Here is an 18,409-nt window from a genome sequence, read left to right as displayed (position 1 = left end):
AGCAAGCACAGCACTGCAAAGCCATAAGCATGCTGCAGGTTTTTCTTCCCAAGGTGGAGTGCCCTGCATTTTTCAGAGCTGAAGGCCATCAGGTTTTTGTTCACCCATTTTCTGAGCCTGTCAAGGTAAGCCTGGATTACCATCCTGTCCTTGGGCATGGACGCTTTACCCCGAAGTTTGGTGTCATCAGCAAACTTGGCCAGTCCACTCCTGACACCAATGTCCACATCATTAATGAAGATTTTGAAAAGGATAGGCCCAAGGATGGAGCTTTGGGGGAGCCCACTGGTCATGACACACCACAATGATTGACTTCCGTCAACTACCACTGGGGGAGCCCACTGGTCTGACGTCAAAGCCAATTCCCTAGCCAGCAGACTGTGATGTAGCCAAGGCTGCAATTGGCCAGGTTTTCTATAAGATGATCATGGGATGCCAGATTCAAAGCTTTTTTAAAGTCAAGATATATGACATCAATCTCTCCTTCTTTCTCCAGGTGATATCTCACCTGGTTGTAGAAGGAGATGAGACTGGTCAGGCAAGACCTACCCGCAACAAACCCATGCTGCCTATCCCTCAAGAAGCTGCCTTCAGCCAGTTTGTCAAAAATGGTTTCTTTGATGATTTTCTCCAAGATCTTCCCGGGGATGGAGGTCAGGCTGATGGGCCTGTAGTTCCCCAGATCTACTTTCCTCCCTTTCTTGAAGATAGGAGCCACACTGGCCTTCTTCCAATCTTCGGGGACTTAGCCTGAGCACCATGAGTTCTCAAAGATGTGCCAGTGACCAAGCTATGATGCTAGCCAGCTCCTTAAGTACCCTGGGGTGTAAGCTGTCTGGGCCAGCTGACTTGAAGGTGTTCAACCTCTCATGGTGTTCCTTCACATGGTCAACACTGATGAAGGGTAACAGTTCTCCCTCACCTTGGCCCTCCCATACCATACTGAGCAGGGTCATCCCCTGGAGCTGGTGAAAAACCACTGCAAAATATCCAATGAGCAGGTTAGCTTTTTCCTGGGCATCAGCTGTCAGTTGCCCTATCTGGTTTAGCAGGGGTCCAGTGCTACCCTTGTTTTTCCTCTGGCTCCCCACATATCTAAAAAAGGACTTTTTATTGTCCTTGATATGTGTAGCCATTTGAAGTTCAGTTGCAGCCTTGGTTTTCCTGGTTCGCTCCCTACAGGTCTGGACCAGTGCAGAGTACTCCTCCTTTGGGGTGGATGCAGCCTTCCATCCTTTATAGGCCTTTCTTTTTAGCCACAGGAGGTCACTAGTTCCCTGCAGAGCCAAGAGGGCTGCTGTGCCCTTTTGCTACCCTTCCTCCGAGACAGGATAGACATTACTTGTGCTTTCAGGATCGCTCCCTTGAGGAGCACCACTCTTCTTGAACTCCCCTCCCCTTTGGGTCATGATCCCTTAGGGGCTCTCCCACAAGCCTCCTGAGCTTGTCAAAGTCAGCTTTCCTGAAGTCAAGGACTTCTGCTTTGCTGACTGACTTGCCCTGCTTTACGGAGCATGGTGAAAGTGATCAGCTCATGGTCGCTGTCTCCCAGCTTCACTTCCATCGTTAGGTCACTGATTAAGTCATCCCCTGTTGCCAGTACCAGGTTGAGCAGAGCTTTGCCTCTTGTCGGTCCATAGACTTCTTGAGTCAGATAGAGCTCGTTCACACACGACGAAGCTTTGCGACCATTCAGATGTGGCCGAGTGCTCTTCCGATGAGATGTCAGGGTAGTTGAAATCTCCCAAGACAACCATGCACTGGGAACATGAAGCCTTAGCTAGTTCCCTGGCGAATACCTGGTCAAGCTCTTCATCTTTGCTAGGAGGTCTCTAGTAGACTCCCACCATTGTGTCTCCTGTGCCTTGTTCACCACAGATTTGGACCCAAAGAGTCTCCAACTGTCCTCCCTGGGTGCCTAGCTTTCCTTGACATACAGAGCTACCCACCCCCCCCCGCCCCTTTTGTCCACACGATCTCTCCTGTATAAGGTACAGCCATCTATACCTGTGGCCCAGTCATAGATGGAGTCCCACCAGGTCTCTGTTATCCCTATGAGTTCGTAATCCGTTTGGTTTAGCAGGAGAACCGGTTCTTCCTGTTTGCTCCCCAGGCTCCTGGCACTGGTGTACAGGCACATAAGTGTCCCATTGGGGGCCCTTGCCTTTCCTACAGATAGCTCTGAGGCTGGGGTGGATTCGCTTGAATGCTTTAGCCTGCTGGGTTTACAAAAAGTGCCCAGTGGGCTTGCAGCGGCAGTACTCCCCACAACCCATGGAGAGCTCAGTTTAAATCCCAGTCGAGCAGGTCAGCAACTGTGGCTGAGAAAAGCCTCCCCCCACAGCAAAGTGAGGTGAGGGCTGTCTTTTCCCAGCAGCCCACTGCCTCCCTCACCAAAGAGCGGGCTGTGGTCATGGAAGACAGAGCCTTCACAATGACACCAGCACCGCAGTCTCTGGTTGACTACCTCAACCCATGACCCACAACCAGGAGGAGTGAGGAAAAACCACCTGCACCCCCAACCCTCTAAGCCCTGCTCCCAGAGCCCTGTAGTCTCTCATGACCCATCTGGGACTGCTCCAACCCATGTCATTCATGCCCACATGGGTAAGGAGCATAGGGTAGTGGTCGGAGGGCCGGATGATCTTTGGGATCCTCTCAGCTATGTCTCAGATGCGGGCCCCTGGGAAATAGCAGACCTCCCGGGCTAAGGGGTCAGGGCAACAAATTGCCCCCTCACTCCCCCTCAAGAGGGAGTCTCCCATGACAAGCACTGCGTTTCATCTTAGGGAGAGTAGGGGTGAGTGATCCTCCCTTGCCTGCAAAAGCTGGCATCTGCAGGCTCTACTGAGGCTGCAAGAGGTTAGTACCTGCTGCAAAGCCCCAGAGGGGAGGGGCCCTTGACCACCTTGGTCCAACCCCCTGGCTAGACAGCATGGGAGAGCCCCAAGTCCTCCCTTGTCCTGAAAGATGACCTTGGTCTACCCTCTGCCTCCAAGGGGTGAAGGGCCTGGCAGTAGGAGTCTATCTCCTACTCACCATCCCTGATGGCATGCAGTCTCTGGATTGTGGCCTGGAGCTCCTCAATCTGATGCCCCACAGACTCCAAAGTGGAAGAAACCCCGCAAGGGGAGGTGGCCATGCTCCTGGTCCCATGTGCCTGGAAACTTGCCAGGCAGCCCCCACAGCCAAGAGCCAGGGGCTCCATCTGTGCGGAGGCCGGAACCATGAGTTCCATCTGGGTGGAGGCCTCTGAGGTGCCACAAGGAGGGCCGCAGACTCCGAGGGGACCCAAGGGGTGCAGTGTGTGTCCATCCGCATCATGCCACTGGTAGGCTGGCTACTTATGAGACTGCCTTCTCTAGGGCTCACTGGCAGGGCCTCGGGCCCCCCGCTCACCCTCCTGCGCAAACTCCCACACTAACTCATGCACCAGGCATACAAGCACGCCTGCACATCCTGTTCGCGCAGCTCCCTGGGCGGCTGAGCAAAGTCGGAGCCAGGGTGGAGTGAGACCCTCCTCGGTTCCTCTCAGCTGCCTCCCTGCAGCTGAACTGCTCTAGGATGGGAAGGGGTGGGGGAGTAGATGGCTCAAGGGGCATGTCAGGGTGCAGGTTGAAGCATGAAGCTTCCTTGTGATTTGGGGGTCACTGGGCAGTGGCAGGGCTCTGCCGGGGGTGGAGGCATCCTCCCTTGGCCAAGTGTCTTGTCTCTAATATACACTACTCAAAAAAATCATTAAAAAATAGGGACAAAAATATATTTTTTAAAATAAAACTAAAATATTTTATAGTAGATGCTTGATTTTTAGAATCATAGAATCACAGAAGAGGGTCAGAAGGGACCCTGTAGATCTTCAAGTCCGAGCCCCCACCTGGGCAGGAGAAAAACTGGACTCAAATGAGTCCAGCCAGGCAAGCATCAAGCCTCTTCTTAAAGACCCCCAGCGTAGGAGCCAGCACCACTTCCCTTGGAAGTTGGTTCCAGCTCCTAGCCGCCCTAACTGTGAAGCAGCTCTTGCAGATGTCTAATCTAAACCTACTCTCCAGTAATTTGTGTCCGTTGTTCCTTGTCATGCCAGGGGACGCTAGGGGGAACAGTGTCTCCCCCAAACCCTTCTGGTCCCCCCAGGGAGTTTACAGACAGCCACTAGGTCCCCCCTCAACTTTCTCTTGTGAAGGCTGAACAGGTTTAGCATATCATTTGTTTTTTATCTATAATTTGTTAAAATATCTTCATCGTTAATTTTATGCATGCAGCCCTCAACAGTTCACCAAAACTCGTTAAGTGGCCCTCCAGCCAAAATAATCACCCATCCTACGCTAGACACTCAATGAGACATCATAGAATTACAAGCAGTGTGCCAACTGCACCACTGCATAGCCCTTCCCCCACCCACCCTGAAATCTTACCTACCTACAACAGACAGAAATGAGTAGAATCAACCTATAAATAAACAGAACACACAAAAGGAGTGAGATCACAAGAAAGAGAAATTTTAAAAAAAGGAAAAGAACAAAGAAATAGCCTTAAAAAGGATAGTGCAGAAGGGACCAAAAGTTGATCTAGATGCTAAGGAGAGAAAGAGAGGTAAGAGAGGGGGAAATGTAGATTAATAAATGCACAATATGGAAGAATGGACTCCTAGAACCAAAAAGTCAGCAAGCAGCTCAAAAGAAGTGGTCTTCATACTTGGCTGTAAAAAAGCCAAAAGTGACTTTAATCAGAGCAGTTTCAGTGAAAACCAGAAAATGCAAGAGGACACCAAGAGAAAGTCTCAGCAAAAACTCTACAAAGACTGGGTGCTCTAGAAGCCTAAAGGAAAGAGGAAATAAAATAGATAGGAGTACTAAAGCAAGACGAGTCAGCAGAGGGTTTCTTCAAAGAAAGTAAGAATGACTCTTGAAAGAGAAAGGGCTGGAGAAAAAGAGCCCTCAAAGAGAATGCGAAACTAGAAGACAAAGAAAAGAGAAAATTTGACGCTTCAGTGAAAGCAGAAAAAAAATCCGAAGTGATTATAGCCTACATTTTTATCCATTCTCTAAAAACAGATTTTATTTGCTTATCTGAAATGTATACCTTTATATACACAGATTTTTTTTTTAATATTGACTATTTAAAAATGCCTGTGTACATCCCTTTTGAGACTGCAATTTGAGAATCTAATTAGTACCATACAAAGTTACAAAAAAGTTACCCCTCTACTGAACACAACAAAATAGTATCTAAGCAAGCTTAACTCTAGTTTTAACATCATGTCAATAATTACTCATAAAGACCAAAATAAAAATGATTTTATAAACAGAAAACAAAATCTTGTTTGCAGTTTTTTTTCATAACCAGAGCTATTACCTACTTTTTTCCTAGTATCTTTCCTAATGGTAAGCAAATATGAAACTAACAGAAAAGCCCTAATCAGACTGAAAAATATTAAAACCTGTTGTATCATCTTTATTTCCCATTTCTAAAAATATCTTTACGTCTTTCAAAAATGGCATCAAAGAACGCTTGATACCTAAAGGTTTAGCAGAAATGCTACAAAAATTTGTAAAGATTCTCTATACCTCATCTTAAATTCACAGACTAGATTTGAAGAGGTTAAATACATGAATTACTGGATAAACTTTTCCCCAGTCTGCCTTTCCCATAATGCTAAAATCCAGCTTTTTAACAGTCTAGAAGCTTGCTTTTTTAATACTGAGAAAAGCCTCTATGAATCCGTTTAACGTATTTATTTCTTTTCATCTATTCAGTGCCACTGGGCGTAACATGTAATGCAATGCATGTTGATATTTTACAAAGCACCACATGACTCACTGTACTCTAATACACTCTATTAATCCTGTTTGGACAGCTGTGCCTGTGCATTTGTTAGCTGTGTGTTAATTGTTCCATCTTTTTTTCTTCTGTTTTATTCTTTGATTTATCTCTATGGCAAACTATTCAGGAATTTCATTTGTTAGCCTTTTTTTTTAAAAAGTGAGTTTTGCCATTAATTTGTTTTCTCTGTAACAACAATTGCACCCAGCATGCACACTTTTCTCTACAGAATCAGTTTATATTACTATGGACTGTTAATCTCGCAGTGCATAACCAATGAGTTTTTCAAATGGCAAATGCAATGAGAGTTAGTCATAGTACAAGCATTATTATTTTTAAACAGTAGTGTTTGCACAGGAGTGTTGTTCTGCTCTATGTGTTAAATAATATTATTTCTCAGGTCATTCACTCCGGATTTTAGGAGTGGATTAAATATTACATTTCTTCTTTTGAGTTTTCATTTAGGCCATTATTTAGATACAAGACCACCAATATATAGAAGGGACACTATTCTGTCATCTTAAATATGGAGGGTATAAACTTATTTTTATTTTTAAAGGTAAGATTTGCCAGTTATTGTAGGTGGCAATTCTGTACATAATTTACTGCTGACATCCTCGTTCCTCCATGAAGTGTCACTGAACCTAATGAAACTCGGGGCAAGAACAGATTTGTAAGTACCTGTTTTTAGGAATCAGCCAATTAAATTAAAATTCAGAACAATATAATAAGGTAAGAATTGCTAAAATAATTTTGTGCAAAACCTATTAAAATCTGATTTTCACACTGCTATTAAAAAGCTCCAGTACGTGGGATCTTTAACATTTTTAAACAGACTTTTATACTCAAGGCATTAATTCACAGCCACATCCACTTAAAGGCATACACTTTCATAGGTAACAGCATCTGATGAAGTAGGCTGTTACCTACAAGAGCTTGTCTCACAGAATGAGTTGGTCTCTAAGGCTACTGGCTACATATTACAGACATTATACAACTAGCTGGTTAACCATGCAATAAATTTAGACCAGTCACAAGTGCAAAGTAATCATCACATGATAAAAATAACTATCCAGCTATAAAAAGTCAACCAGCTATAAAGTTATTGCTTTAAAATATGTAACAACTTTATAGCTGGTCTCTATCCAGCTTTAATCTGAATGTGTAGCAGGGCCCTAAGGTGCCACGCTACCCAGCTTCCTACCATCTACTTATGAAATGTATGCAAACCCAAATAAAAAAAAGACAACAATTTCTTTACATAGATGGCAAGAATTGTTATTTTTAAGTAGACATGAAATTAGTGCCTACACTAAATGAGCAGTTTTCAAATGTATTTTTCTTTATCTTATAATTTGTTTAGAGAGGTGGGAAGAGAGGCAGTTAGCTATGTTAGTCTGAAGTCAGACACAGTGTAGCACAAGCTGGCACCTGTGCTAACTGCCTCAGAGAGGCATGAGCTTTTGTAGCCAACAACCTACTTGGTCAGCCTACTAAAAACAGACACACAAAAATAATTTATTTAGACAATTAGTGACTTCCAATTTAGAAAAGGAATACATTTTCTAGATAGATACTTATATTTCATGTACCAAAATATGTAATCTGGTATGTCTGTATGAAAATCACATTGCAGTGGGACTGACTGAACATCAAAGGAAAGTAAGACTTGGAAGGAATATTTATAGTAACTAAGTTATTTAATAAATAGACAAACAGTAACTTTTCCTAGGTCATTTCATTTATACAACTGCTTCACAATGTACCACTCAACAGATAAGTATTTTTTTTTTTTAATATTCAACTTACCCAGGGTCCTTGACATCACTGGCAAAGCAGAGCTGAGCACTAATATTGAGACACAGTTTCCAATTATCTGTTTTGAACAAAAGAGCATTCCTTCCATCAAAATAAGATTTTTGTTAAAAGCAAACATTTTTCCTGATTTCACATTTCGCTGTTTTGATGTCAGTTCCTTAAAGATTCATTCTGCAAACTGGACTTAATATAATTGTTGTTTACATTATATAAACTTAACTTGATCTTGCTTCTACCAGACATCTCCAGTTTCCTTCTGAGATGAACTAGTAAGCAGAAAAAACTAGACACATACACCAAGATTTTCTTTTAAAAAGGCGACTTCATAAACTTAAAGAGGCTACAATTCATTTGACAATTAGTCCCAGTCATGCAACCACTTGTGCTTGCATCATTCCATTGGCTTTACTGGGATGACTGATAAGTAAAATTAAGCATGTTATAACTACTTGCAAGATTAAAGTTTTATTTTTATATAATTACGAAAAACTAAAAATTGTTTCTCTTCTACCTGCGTTGATATTGGTAAATGTAAAGATTTTTGAAAATCATAACAATGTTAGTTTTGTCTGAAATTTTAGTAAAATTGCAAAAAGAAATAGTTAAAGCTGTATTTACTATCAGATAAAAGACAAGTCTGCTCAATTCTAATTCTATAATTATTAACAAGAAAAGGTGAATTAAAGATACAAAAGTATCAACATATTTTGTCATTTACTTATATTTTGTTCCTATTTTTCCTCAACTATTCCTGAGATACTGAAAGATGTGCAGACACGAAGACAATTTCAACCCAGCTTCCAATGCTACGTAAAGTAAGGAAAGGTATGAAATAGACTTAGCAAATATCTTGTATCATAAAAATCAATGTGTTTAGACACTACTACTTTCATGTATTTAATCATGAAATACATGTAAATTATGTGATTCATGTAAATTATGGAGGATTATTTAATTATTTAAATACTCCGTCTGCCCCTTGCTTATTGAGCGCTCCCTCTTGTCAGTTTGTGGGAATATTTTGTCAAAAAAAATGTATGCATGTGCCTCAGCATTAGGTAACAGCATTTGTTAATTCTGAAGCCAATGCCAAATTGTGGAAAAAGTCAAATTAGCCTCAGACTGCAAAACGTTGCTGAATAGACCTCCTCAGTCTTACTTTAATTATTCAAATTTGAATTACTTTGTCTGTATTACTTGTAGCAACCAAGTTCTTCAGATTTCAAATAAGCTCCCTGAAGTACAGTTAGCACAATCAAAGTTACTCATTAGCAATACGTTTCCTTTGAAAAAAGTCCTTTCACTAGCTTTTTCTATAGCTAGTTAACAAGCTCCACTATTCCAGGCTTTTTACAAGTGAATGGATGCCATCCAAACTAAACAGAGCACATCCTTTTTCCCACTCATTCAGCATTTTGAAAATCTTCCAGTTTGTGTTTACGCAGCTTACAAACAAATACTGATCACTGCAAATGAGCCATTCAGAGCAATTACTAACTAAAAGAGTCAGTTTGTCTTGGGTGGCAAAAAAGGGGGGCCATCACCACCTCAGATTTTACCTTACCTTTGTCATAGTTGTGTCATCCTTCCTGGGAGTGAAATTTTCAAAAAAGCGAAGACTGTAGAAGCCGACGACAGAGGACACCATAAGATAGCTGTGAGAATCAAGGAAAAAAGAACCTCCAAGGAATGCAAGTTTCACTCAAGTTCTCAGCAGCCTCCTAAAAGTCTTAAGAACCAAGGGAAAAAAAACAAAAACACTTCGAGTGCTTGAGAAGGACTGACCTGTCTCTTTCTTCTTTCCAGGCAAGTGTCTTAGTAAATTACCAGCGTCCCAGAAAACTAGACAGAATACTTGTTAACAGACAGCATACTTAAAGAAAGGATACAAAATCAAAATGATTTCAAGTGCTGCTCCCACAAAACCAAAAGTGGATAGAGAAGCATTTCCTATCCCAGGCCCCTGTGAGAGAAAAAAAAAACCAAAAAAAAAAAAACTTTGCATAAATTAATGATACACACGCACATTGAGTGTTCAGAAAGTTAACTTCTGTCCTTACCAAGGATCTGAGATCCTTGGATTAAAGATGTACTGTAAAATAAAATATTCCATGATTCAAGGGTAGAAATTCGGGGTAACTTCAAATTTAGTTTTACATTCTGCCTATCTAAATTAAACAAGCTCAAATTTCAAAATCTGAGTAAAATGTTTTACAATGGGAAAATAAAACTGAGTTTTCCAACACTATTATTCACATTGCATGTGATTTATAAGCATATGCCCCAGTACTTTGGATGCTGAATCTAAAATCTCCAAGTCACACTTTTTTCAGTGCATGTATTATTACTAATGGAACAGCAGCTTGCACTAAATGGCTTCATATAGTTGTGCAAATATGTGATATGACTCTACTCATCTAGGCTAAATCGTTAATAAGCTAGAAAAAAAAAAAGTTGTAATGGTATTAATTGGGACAACCTAACAACGTGCAGGCTGCTTTTTTCTTGAAATAAAATACTTTAAAAATATTAAAGTTTATTTCCAAAATAAAGTTATGAAAACACCAAAAACATAATAAGGAACTTTTGTTCCATTTTGAAACAAATTTCCTTATAAAAATATATTAATTCTGTTCCACTTAAAAATGGAAGCACCAAGAAAATAGATGCCCTTTAATTCTGATGGTGCTCTCATTTACCTACTTTGTTAATTACTACTGTATCAACATAAGCCTGATCTTAAGAGATAAACAAAGCTACTAAATGCAAGTAAAATTAGACATAGGCTAGCCCATTTGCAGGACTAAACCCACAGAATTAAACTCAGGTGTTAAACGCACTTTTTAAAGCTATTAAACTGAAGCCTCTTGCTGGTGCTTTTTCAAAACTTCTAGTGAACATGTTACTGATGTTTGCCAAAAAAAAAAAAAAAAAAATCACAGTTTACTTTACCCCTGATCCCTTTGGCATTGCAGTCTCATCGACCAACAGGCGAAGAATGTTGCAAGCAACCAAGAGGACTGATAAGGACTATAAAGAAGTAGAGACATTCTGTCAATTCTAAGGTTTTAACACTTAAATAATGTAAATGTTTAAACATAATGAAATCTGGTGGCAATAAAACTTTTATCTTTGCAGGAAAAAAATCTCAAGAAGGGATTGCTGGTTCTCATATTTTCTTGGTTATCACCTCCATTACTCAAAATCATTAAAATTATCCCCCAAACAACTATTATACACAAGGAAAAAAAGACAGTAAAATTCTTACCGTTACAAAGAGTAGCAGTATCATAACAGCTGGATACACTAAATTCCTCTCCCATGCAGAAGCTTTTTTTCGTCGCTCTTTTCAGAGAGGAAAATAGGAGACTTAGAACCTTACACCAGTTGTCTTGGGTGGCAAAAAAGTATGTTATTGCTTTCTATAATGGGCTTATTTTGTAGATTTCAATTGTAGGTAACCTTCTACATCAACTTGAGTGAAAGGAGTACTAACTAGCTGGTATCTTCCTGGTATGATGCAATTTTGCAGTTTTAAATTGTACCGTGAATTTTTTTTTTTTTTAACCACATCTTGACATACTCTTGAACACAAAACACTTATATGATTCCACATCATGCTGGTTTAGGGTTAGTCAACATATATGCCTATACTTATTTTAATAGGTATTAGATATCACTATGGAGTCTAAAAATCCACTTTTACTTACCACTTTGATATCTAGCATAAGGCATTTTCCTAACCTTGAATTGGTAACAACTGCTGCAGTGTCTTGAATATTGTGAGCTAAGCTAATAAACAGGAGATGCACCGATATATCTGGTATATTGGATCGGCACTGATAAAAGGAAAATTAACATCATTGGCAACTGGCTTTTTTCCGCCAGTGTAGCCAATGTTACTGATAAATGCATGCGTACACACAGCCGCCGCATGCACAGGGCACAGAATTACAATAATAAATTTATATCAGTCAACTGCAAGGTATTTTGGCACATTTCATATATTTTGGCTATTTTATAACAAGTTTCACAGACACACTACTAATCAAACCCATACCTAGCTTTGTTTTTGTGCTCTTCACACTTTCAAGTTCCCATTCCAGCTCTGTTGTACTGTACTCCACAGCAGAAGATAAACCTAATCAAAAGACAGACATCGGGGTTTCTTTCGTTTATGTTTTTGAGAGACCACTAAAATGAATCCCACAAGATACATTATGAAAACAGTTTTTAGTATACTTATTATAGCAACAATATTTTTCCTTAAACCAATGGCAAATGGTTCATTGGAGAGCTGCAGATAACAAATATAAGTCTGACTGGGGATCTTCTTGCTCTCTTTATCAAAAAAAAGTCCTCCAGACCAAAGTGCCCCATGAGGAACCTGATGGGGATCCTTCTAAACAAAGTGTGAAAGACAGGAGGAAAAGGAGGTGGTGTTACAGATTCAAGAAGAGAAACAATCTGACAGTGCATAGAAACGACCATATCTGTTGTCTCAGCACCCATGGCAGCAATTCCCAAATTGTGAGTCATGGCCCCAAATGGGGTCGCAACATCAGCAGATGGGGTCACAGGGGTGGGAGGCTGTAGGTTGGGAATGAGGGGTCATGCTGAGGAAATGGGGACATAAATGCGGTCATGATGAGAAAAAGTTTGGGAAGCACTGACCTATGTTATATCATGGTGCAAATACTGCAATACACGCTCTGATGGCCTTTCAAAGTATTTCGTAGCTTTCTGAAATTCCATTTAAAGATGATGCATACCAAATGCTTATAAGACTGACCAAAGCTGTTTCAAGGAGATATAATGGCTTTCTTTTTGCTTCTGTGTACAATGAACACTGGCAACAGAACAATACTGGGTACCTCACTAGATCATGGCAAATTCACACATTCCCTTTTCCTAACAAAGCTGCCTTTACAGCTGAGTTCTTTGCATCTCCATGTCATCTACTGTCCACCCAATTTCCAGTTCCAATTCTTGGCTGTCCTCCTCACTCAGTGACTTCAGCTTCCAAGATGATGCTCAGGGATCCAGGATGTCTGTTTCCCATGGGAAAAATGGAGAAAACTACAGATTTTACCTGTTATCAGAGGAAACCTCAGCTTTCTCATTTTACTGGAGAAACCCACAGATTTTGCAGTTTTGCAAAGAGCTCTCTACCAGCTGGCAGAGTTCCAGCCTGCAAGGGCCTGGGAGACAGCAGGAGGAAGGCGGTCAGTCAGGGGATGCCACATGCATGTATATGCACATGACCACCAGGCAGCCAGGAGAGCAGCTCCCACAGGTAAGTGAGTGTGGGATGGGGAGGGGGAAGCACTGAGGCCCCCATAGGGAGGGAAGGAGTTGGGCATGGCTGGGGCTGGGCCTGGGCCTGCTGCCCAGCTGGGCGGTGCATGAGGCTTGGGGCCTGGGGCCACAACATGCAACCACAGGGCCCTGGCAGGGAGTAGGATGGGACTGCAGGCAGCTTAACCGGGGGGCAGGGTGGAAGGGCTAGCTCCCTGCCACTGCACGCACACCCAGGGAGGCAGGGAGGACCTGTGCCCCCCACATCCATGCATGGGATGGGGGTGAGCTGCCTGCTGCGGGCTCAGGCTCCCTGCCCCGCTGCCCTCTCCCAGGGTCTCCACAGCCCAGAGGTTGTAATCCGGCACTGCAGGGAACAGCGGGGGCCACATGGAGAGGCTCGTTGCCGCTCCAAGCCCTGCACTGCCCTGGCAAGACATCCACTGCCCACACAGCTGCAGCAAAGGGTACAACCCCACAGCACTGCTTCCGCTGCTTCTACGTAGGCAGGGAGCTTACAGTGGCTAGCAGCTTCCTCGTGTGGCTCTGGGTCACAGCTGCTGGGCTGCGGAGGCCCTGCGGGAAGGCAGCAGGGCAGAGAGCCCAAGACTACAATGGGCAACCCACCCCTGTCCCAGCCCCGCCCACAGATCTGTGGGGCACAAGTCCCCCCATCCCCTAGGAGTGCACACAGTGGCGGAGAGCTGGCTCCCCTCCCACCTAAGCCTGGAGCAGGCAGGTTGGGGAGCTGGGCTTCACTCCACTCCAGCAACCCTCCAGCAGGGTTGGAGTTGGAGGGGACAGGGAGGAGTGATGGGCACTAACAAGAAAATTATCACTTCCCTAGACCTACTGGCAACACACCTACCAGTGCAGCCCAGTATGCCATTAGCCTTCTTGGCAACAAGGATACACTGTTGGCTCGTATTCGGTTTATTGTCCACTGCAACCCCCAGGTCCTTTACTACAGAGCCACTGCCGAGCCAGTCAGCCCCCAATCTGTACTGGTGCATGGGATTATTCTGTCCTAAATGCAGGACTTTGCACTTGTTCTTGTTAGACATCATGAGATGAGATTTCTTTTAGCCCAATCCTCCAATTTGTCTAGGTCACTATGAATCCTAGCCCTACCCCCTAGCATATCTACTAGTCCCCACATCTTGGTGTCACCTGCAAGATTGCTGAGGGTGCACTCTATACCATCTTCCAGGTCACTGATGAAGACGCTGAACAAAACTAGCCACAGGACCAACTCCTGAGCCACTCTACTTGATACCGGCTGCCAACTAGACATCAACCCATTGATTACTACCCTATGAGCCCAATGCTGCAGCCAGTTTTCTATCCACCTTAGAGTCCAATCATCCAGCCCATACTTCCTTTGCTTCCCTGTGAGAATATTATGGGAGACTATATCAAAAGCCTTGCTAGAAATCAGTGTACACCACATCCACCAGTGTTCCCACATCCACAGAGCCAGTCATCTCATCATAGAAGACAATCAGTTTGGTCAGGCATGACTTGCCCCTGGTGAATCAATGTTGACTGTTCCTAATAACCTTCTCCTCCAAGTGCTTGGAAATGGATTCCTTGAGGATCTGCTCCATGATTTTTCCAGGGACTGAGGTGTAGTTCCCTGGATCCTTTTTACCTTTCTTAAAATTGGGCACTATGTTTTCCCTTTTCCAATCATCTGAGACTTCTCCTGATTGCCATGAGTTTTCAAGGATGATGGCCAATGGCTCTGCAATCACATCAGCCACCTCTGTAAACACACTCAAGTATTAAAATGTTCACCTTATCAAAATCCCTCTACTTGCCCATCCCAAAATCTACTTTCTCCAAATCCCTCTAGTAGCCCATCCCATCTCCTAATTTTGTGTGTCCACACTCATCTCTTCTTTGATGACTCCTTTCAACTTTTCACTCTTCTCTGGCTCCTGTCCTGCCACGCCTCAATCATGCTTTTGTCTCTCCCATCTTAAAAATCCTTCTTTACTCTATTTGCCCTTCCAACTGCCCCATCTACCTCAGGTCTGAAGCCTCTTACAACTGCTGTCTACAGTTTCTCTCTTCAAACTTCACCCCGACTTTCTCCGATGCAGCTTCTACTCCTTGAGCTTATTCCATTGAAATTGCTCTCGTCAAAAGTCTCTCCTTCCTGACATCTAATTTAAATGCTGCCAACCTTGCTCTTCTTGATATCATGTCTTTTCCTGGTTTCTGTTATTATCTTCTCCTGGTTCTCCTCCTGCTTGTATACCTTCAGCATCGTCTTTGAAGGATCCTCATTTATTTTCCAAATTTCTGTGAAGGTTATGTAGAGTTCTTCTCTTTGACCCTTCTCTTCTACATCTTATTTCTGAATAATCTCATCTGTATGTTAACTACAGATAGGTTTGATGTAGAGCTAGATGCATCTCCTTTTGTCCAACTGAAAACTTTGATCCAGCACCACTAACAGAAATCTAACTTGGCCAACAAGTAGTTCTTACTCTTCTCCTCCCAACTTTTCTCAATCTGGTCTTTTCTTGGCCTTTGCCTGTCATAGGCCCAAAACATTAGGCTGCATCATCTTCAACTCTGATCCCCAAGTCATCACATCCAGCCTTGCAGATTCCTTCTGCATAGTCTGTTTTTCCACAGAACTAAACCTCTTGTTCAAATTATCAAACTGCATGTTGAATATTTGCCCCACTTGATTTCTGTAGCTCTATCAAACACAATCTTGCTCTTCTTATATGCATTCACAATGCTGCAAACAAAGACCATTGCAGGCTATTGTTTTTTCCATATCATGTCTCTATTTTCATCCTTCTGTTCCCTCCCACTGCTCTCCTGCATCAAGCATTAGCTACTTTTCACTTCCAATACCCATCATGACTTATTCCCCCCCCCCCTTTATCTCCCATGCACTATCAAAATGTGAACTCCCATTTCCAATTAGCCAATAAGGCCACTCTCTTTCAGACACTTAAAAGTTTTCAAACTAGAACCTCTCAGGCACTGTTGCTTGCACTTGGAAGGAGCTATCCAAAAATAAATACCTCCTTGAATTTTTTTGCCACAACACATACAAAAACTAAACAGTGCTTAGGCAAATGGTGTACTAAAACCATTGCCTATCATGTGAACAAATCTTTTTCCACTGTTTCCTTGTAATCTACAACTATCTGTGTGTCTGTTGTCTTAGACTTACAGAATAAGTTCTTTGAGAAAGATTTTTTTTGGTTGATTTTCTATAGCACCTAGTAAAGCAAGGCTTGCAAGGTAATATGGTAACACAACATAATTACCAGAGACAGATCTCTAATACACCTTTAATGTTTTGCTACTACATATTGAAGTTGCTATCTTGTTTTAATATGGCAATGTTCTTATGCATTTCAAGCACTATTTTTACTAGGAAAAAGGATTTAATTTTTGTTTTAAGTTACCGTGCCTCTTTTTACTGGGTCCAATGTTGGGGTGGCAAAGACTGCCTGGATCCCACCCTTGCTTGCCTCCTCTGGCCTCGCAGGATCCCACTCTGTTGTCTCACCTGCCACACCTTCATGTTATGATTGGATAGGAAGGCTGCCCCCGGCAAAGGTGGGCAATTGGGTATTAGGCCCTTGTCTGGGCTGAGGCCCTCTGGCCTTCACCCACTTTACTCTGGCTGGACCCCTCCACCTGAGGTCCACTGTCTCAGGACCATAGACTCCTGGGTCCCAGCTCCAGCCCCACCCTCATGAGGTCTGGGCCCCTCAGCCTCAGGTCTTGCCCTTGCAAGCTCTGGGCTTGAACTCCCAGTCTTTTCTGTCCAACACCAGTCCTTCTGCTAACAACAGTGCTAGACCCTTTGAAGGGTTTACAACAGGAGTGGTCAATTATTTGGACCCAAGGGCCACATAGGGATGTTTGATGAGCTGTTGTGGGCTAGGTCAACACCTCCCCCCAAAACTCACCAAAACTCCCTATGGGACTTTGGGTGGGTGGGGAGCAGTGTTTAAGAGCGGGACAGGCACACCCTACCCTGTAGGCAGGGCGAGTGATGTGTGGAGGGGGGGTGTGAGCGTGTGGGGGCGGGGCTGCCTGGGAGCCAATGCGACATGAGGGGAGGGAGGGACGGACGGACTGGACACGTGCAACAGAGCTCACCTAGTCAGCAGCTGCCAGACAGTTCCTGCCCAGCCCATGGAGCTCCAGCTCTAGCTCCTGGCTACCTTCCACCTACTCCACTTCCCGCCCCCTCCCTCACCCCCACCCATCCTGAGAGGCATAGCAGGGGCAGAAGCAGACGCAGCAGCTGCAGCTGCAGCTGAGAGGAGCAGAACAGCCCTACCAGCCAGGGCTCTGGCCAATGCATGCAGCTTCTAGTGGGGCTGTTCCTGGTGTGGCTGTAACCGGCCAGGTGGTGCTCTGCTCCCCTCACATCCAGCAGCAGCTCCTCCTCCAGCTCCTGTCCCTGCTGTGCTGCTCTGGACAGGCAGGCACTGAAGGAGGGAGGGAAGCTTCAGCTGGGCAGCTCCTGCTGGAGAAAAGGGGAGCAAAGCAGCATTTGGCCGGCTGCAGCTGCACTGGGAACAACCCCTCCAGAAGCTGTACACTGGTGGGGGCCTGGACCTGTGGGTGCCGGCAACAGCACAGTGTGGGCTGCCCTACCAGGAGCAGGTGGGACTCTGCCCCATGTGGAACACTACAGGGGTAGCCACAGGCTGGATCTGGTGGGCCGGAACTGGCCTGCACGCTGTATTTTGCCCACCCTTGGTCTAGGACCTGGTGCTCCCTTGGCACCCTTGTAAGTGGTCTCCATTACCCCTACAGCTGCAACCAGGTCCTTCAGTACTTAAACACAAATGAAATGAGGAGTATTTCTGCTCTCAAACAAAGGCTCCCCGGCCTGGGCTAACACCACACTGTGGCAAAACTACCATGCAAGGCCCCAAACTACTTCTCTGGATGCCTAGTGATGCAGAGGATTCTTGAGGTTTCCCTGCAGCCTGGAGGCCTTCCTCTTTGTTTGGTCAGGCCCCACTCATTCCTTGAGCTCTGCCTCCTGCAGTCTGCAGGGTCAGACTCTCTCCCTTGCTTCAGGTCCTAGGATTATCCATCTCAATCTGGGTCACCAGACCCACTACCTCCTCCCCAGGCCTATCAATCCCTAATCACACCTGAGACAGGTGGCCATTTTATGCAAAGGCCTTCTCTCACTATCAGTTTGCCCAGGAGGCTGGAGCCAGCCAGCTGATCCTTGGCTTCCTCTCTCCTTCAGTAGTGGGGTACAGGACCCATTATACTCTTTCATACAAAATTTTGTTGCTATAACATAGCTCTTCCTTAGAGAGGAAAAGCTGATGCTGAAGTTATGTAAGCATTAACGACTCCCACTGACAGTACTGACATGGTTATATCTGAGGGCTACATTCATCTCAAGAAGTATGAAGGTCTTGTAATAGGAACTGAACAATAAGCAAAATGTGTAGAAAGTTTG

At 43.9% G+C, this 18,409-nt stretch overlaps 1 protein-coding gene across 1 annotated transcript in view; it reads right to left on the bottom strand.

Annotated features, from left to right (window-relative positions):
* LMBR1 (limb development membrane protein 1) overlaps nt 1–18,409 on the bottom strand; it is a 109,917-nt gene that overhangs the window by 18,274 nt on the left and 73,234 nt on the right. Inside the window, exons 10-15 of the mRNA XM_090047638.1 lie at nt 11,699–11,779; nt 10,907–10,983; nt 10,591–10,668; nt 9,528–9,601; nt 9,203–9,293; nt 7,630–7,696 (exon numbers count right to left, since the gene is read on the bottom strand). Coding sequence (XP_089903764.1) covers nt 7,630–7,696; nt 9,203–9,293; nt 9,528–9,601; nt 10,591–10,668; nt 10,907–10,983; nt 11,699–11,779 — 468 coding nt within the window. The remainder of the gene's footprint in view (nt 1–7,629; nt 7,697–9,202; nt 9,294–9,527; nt 9,602–10,590; nt 10,669–10,906; nt 10,984–11,698; nt 11,780–18,409) is intronic.

This window comes from Crocodylus siamensis, chromosome 5 (genome assembly GCF_052110815.1).
Source record: "Crocodylus siamensis isolate JL-2025a chromosome 5, ASM5211081v1, whole genome shotgun sequence".
NCBI lineage: Eukaryota > Metazoa > Chordata > Crocodylia > Crocodylidae > Crocodylus > Crocodylus siamensis.
This window is presented reverse-complemented; position numbering and strand designations above follow the sequence as displayed.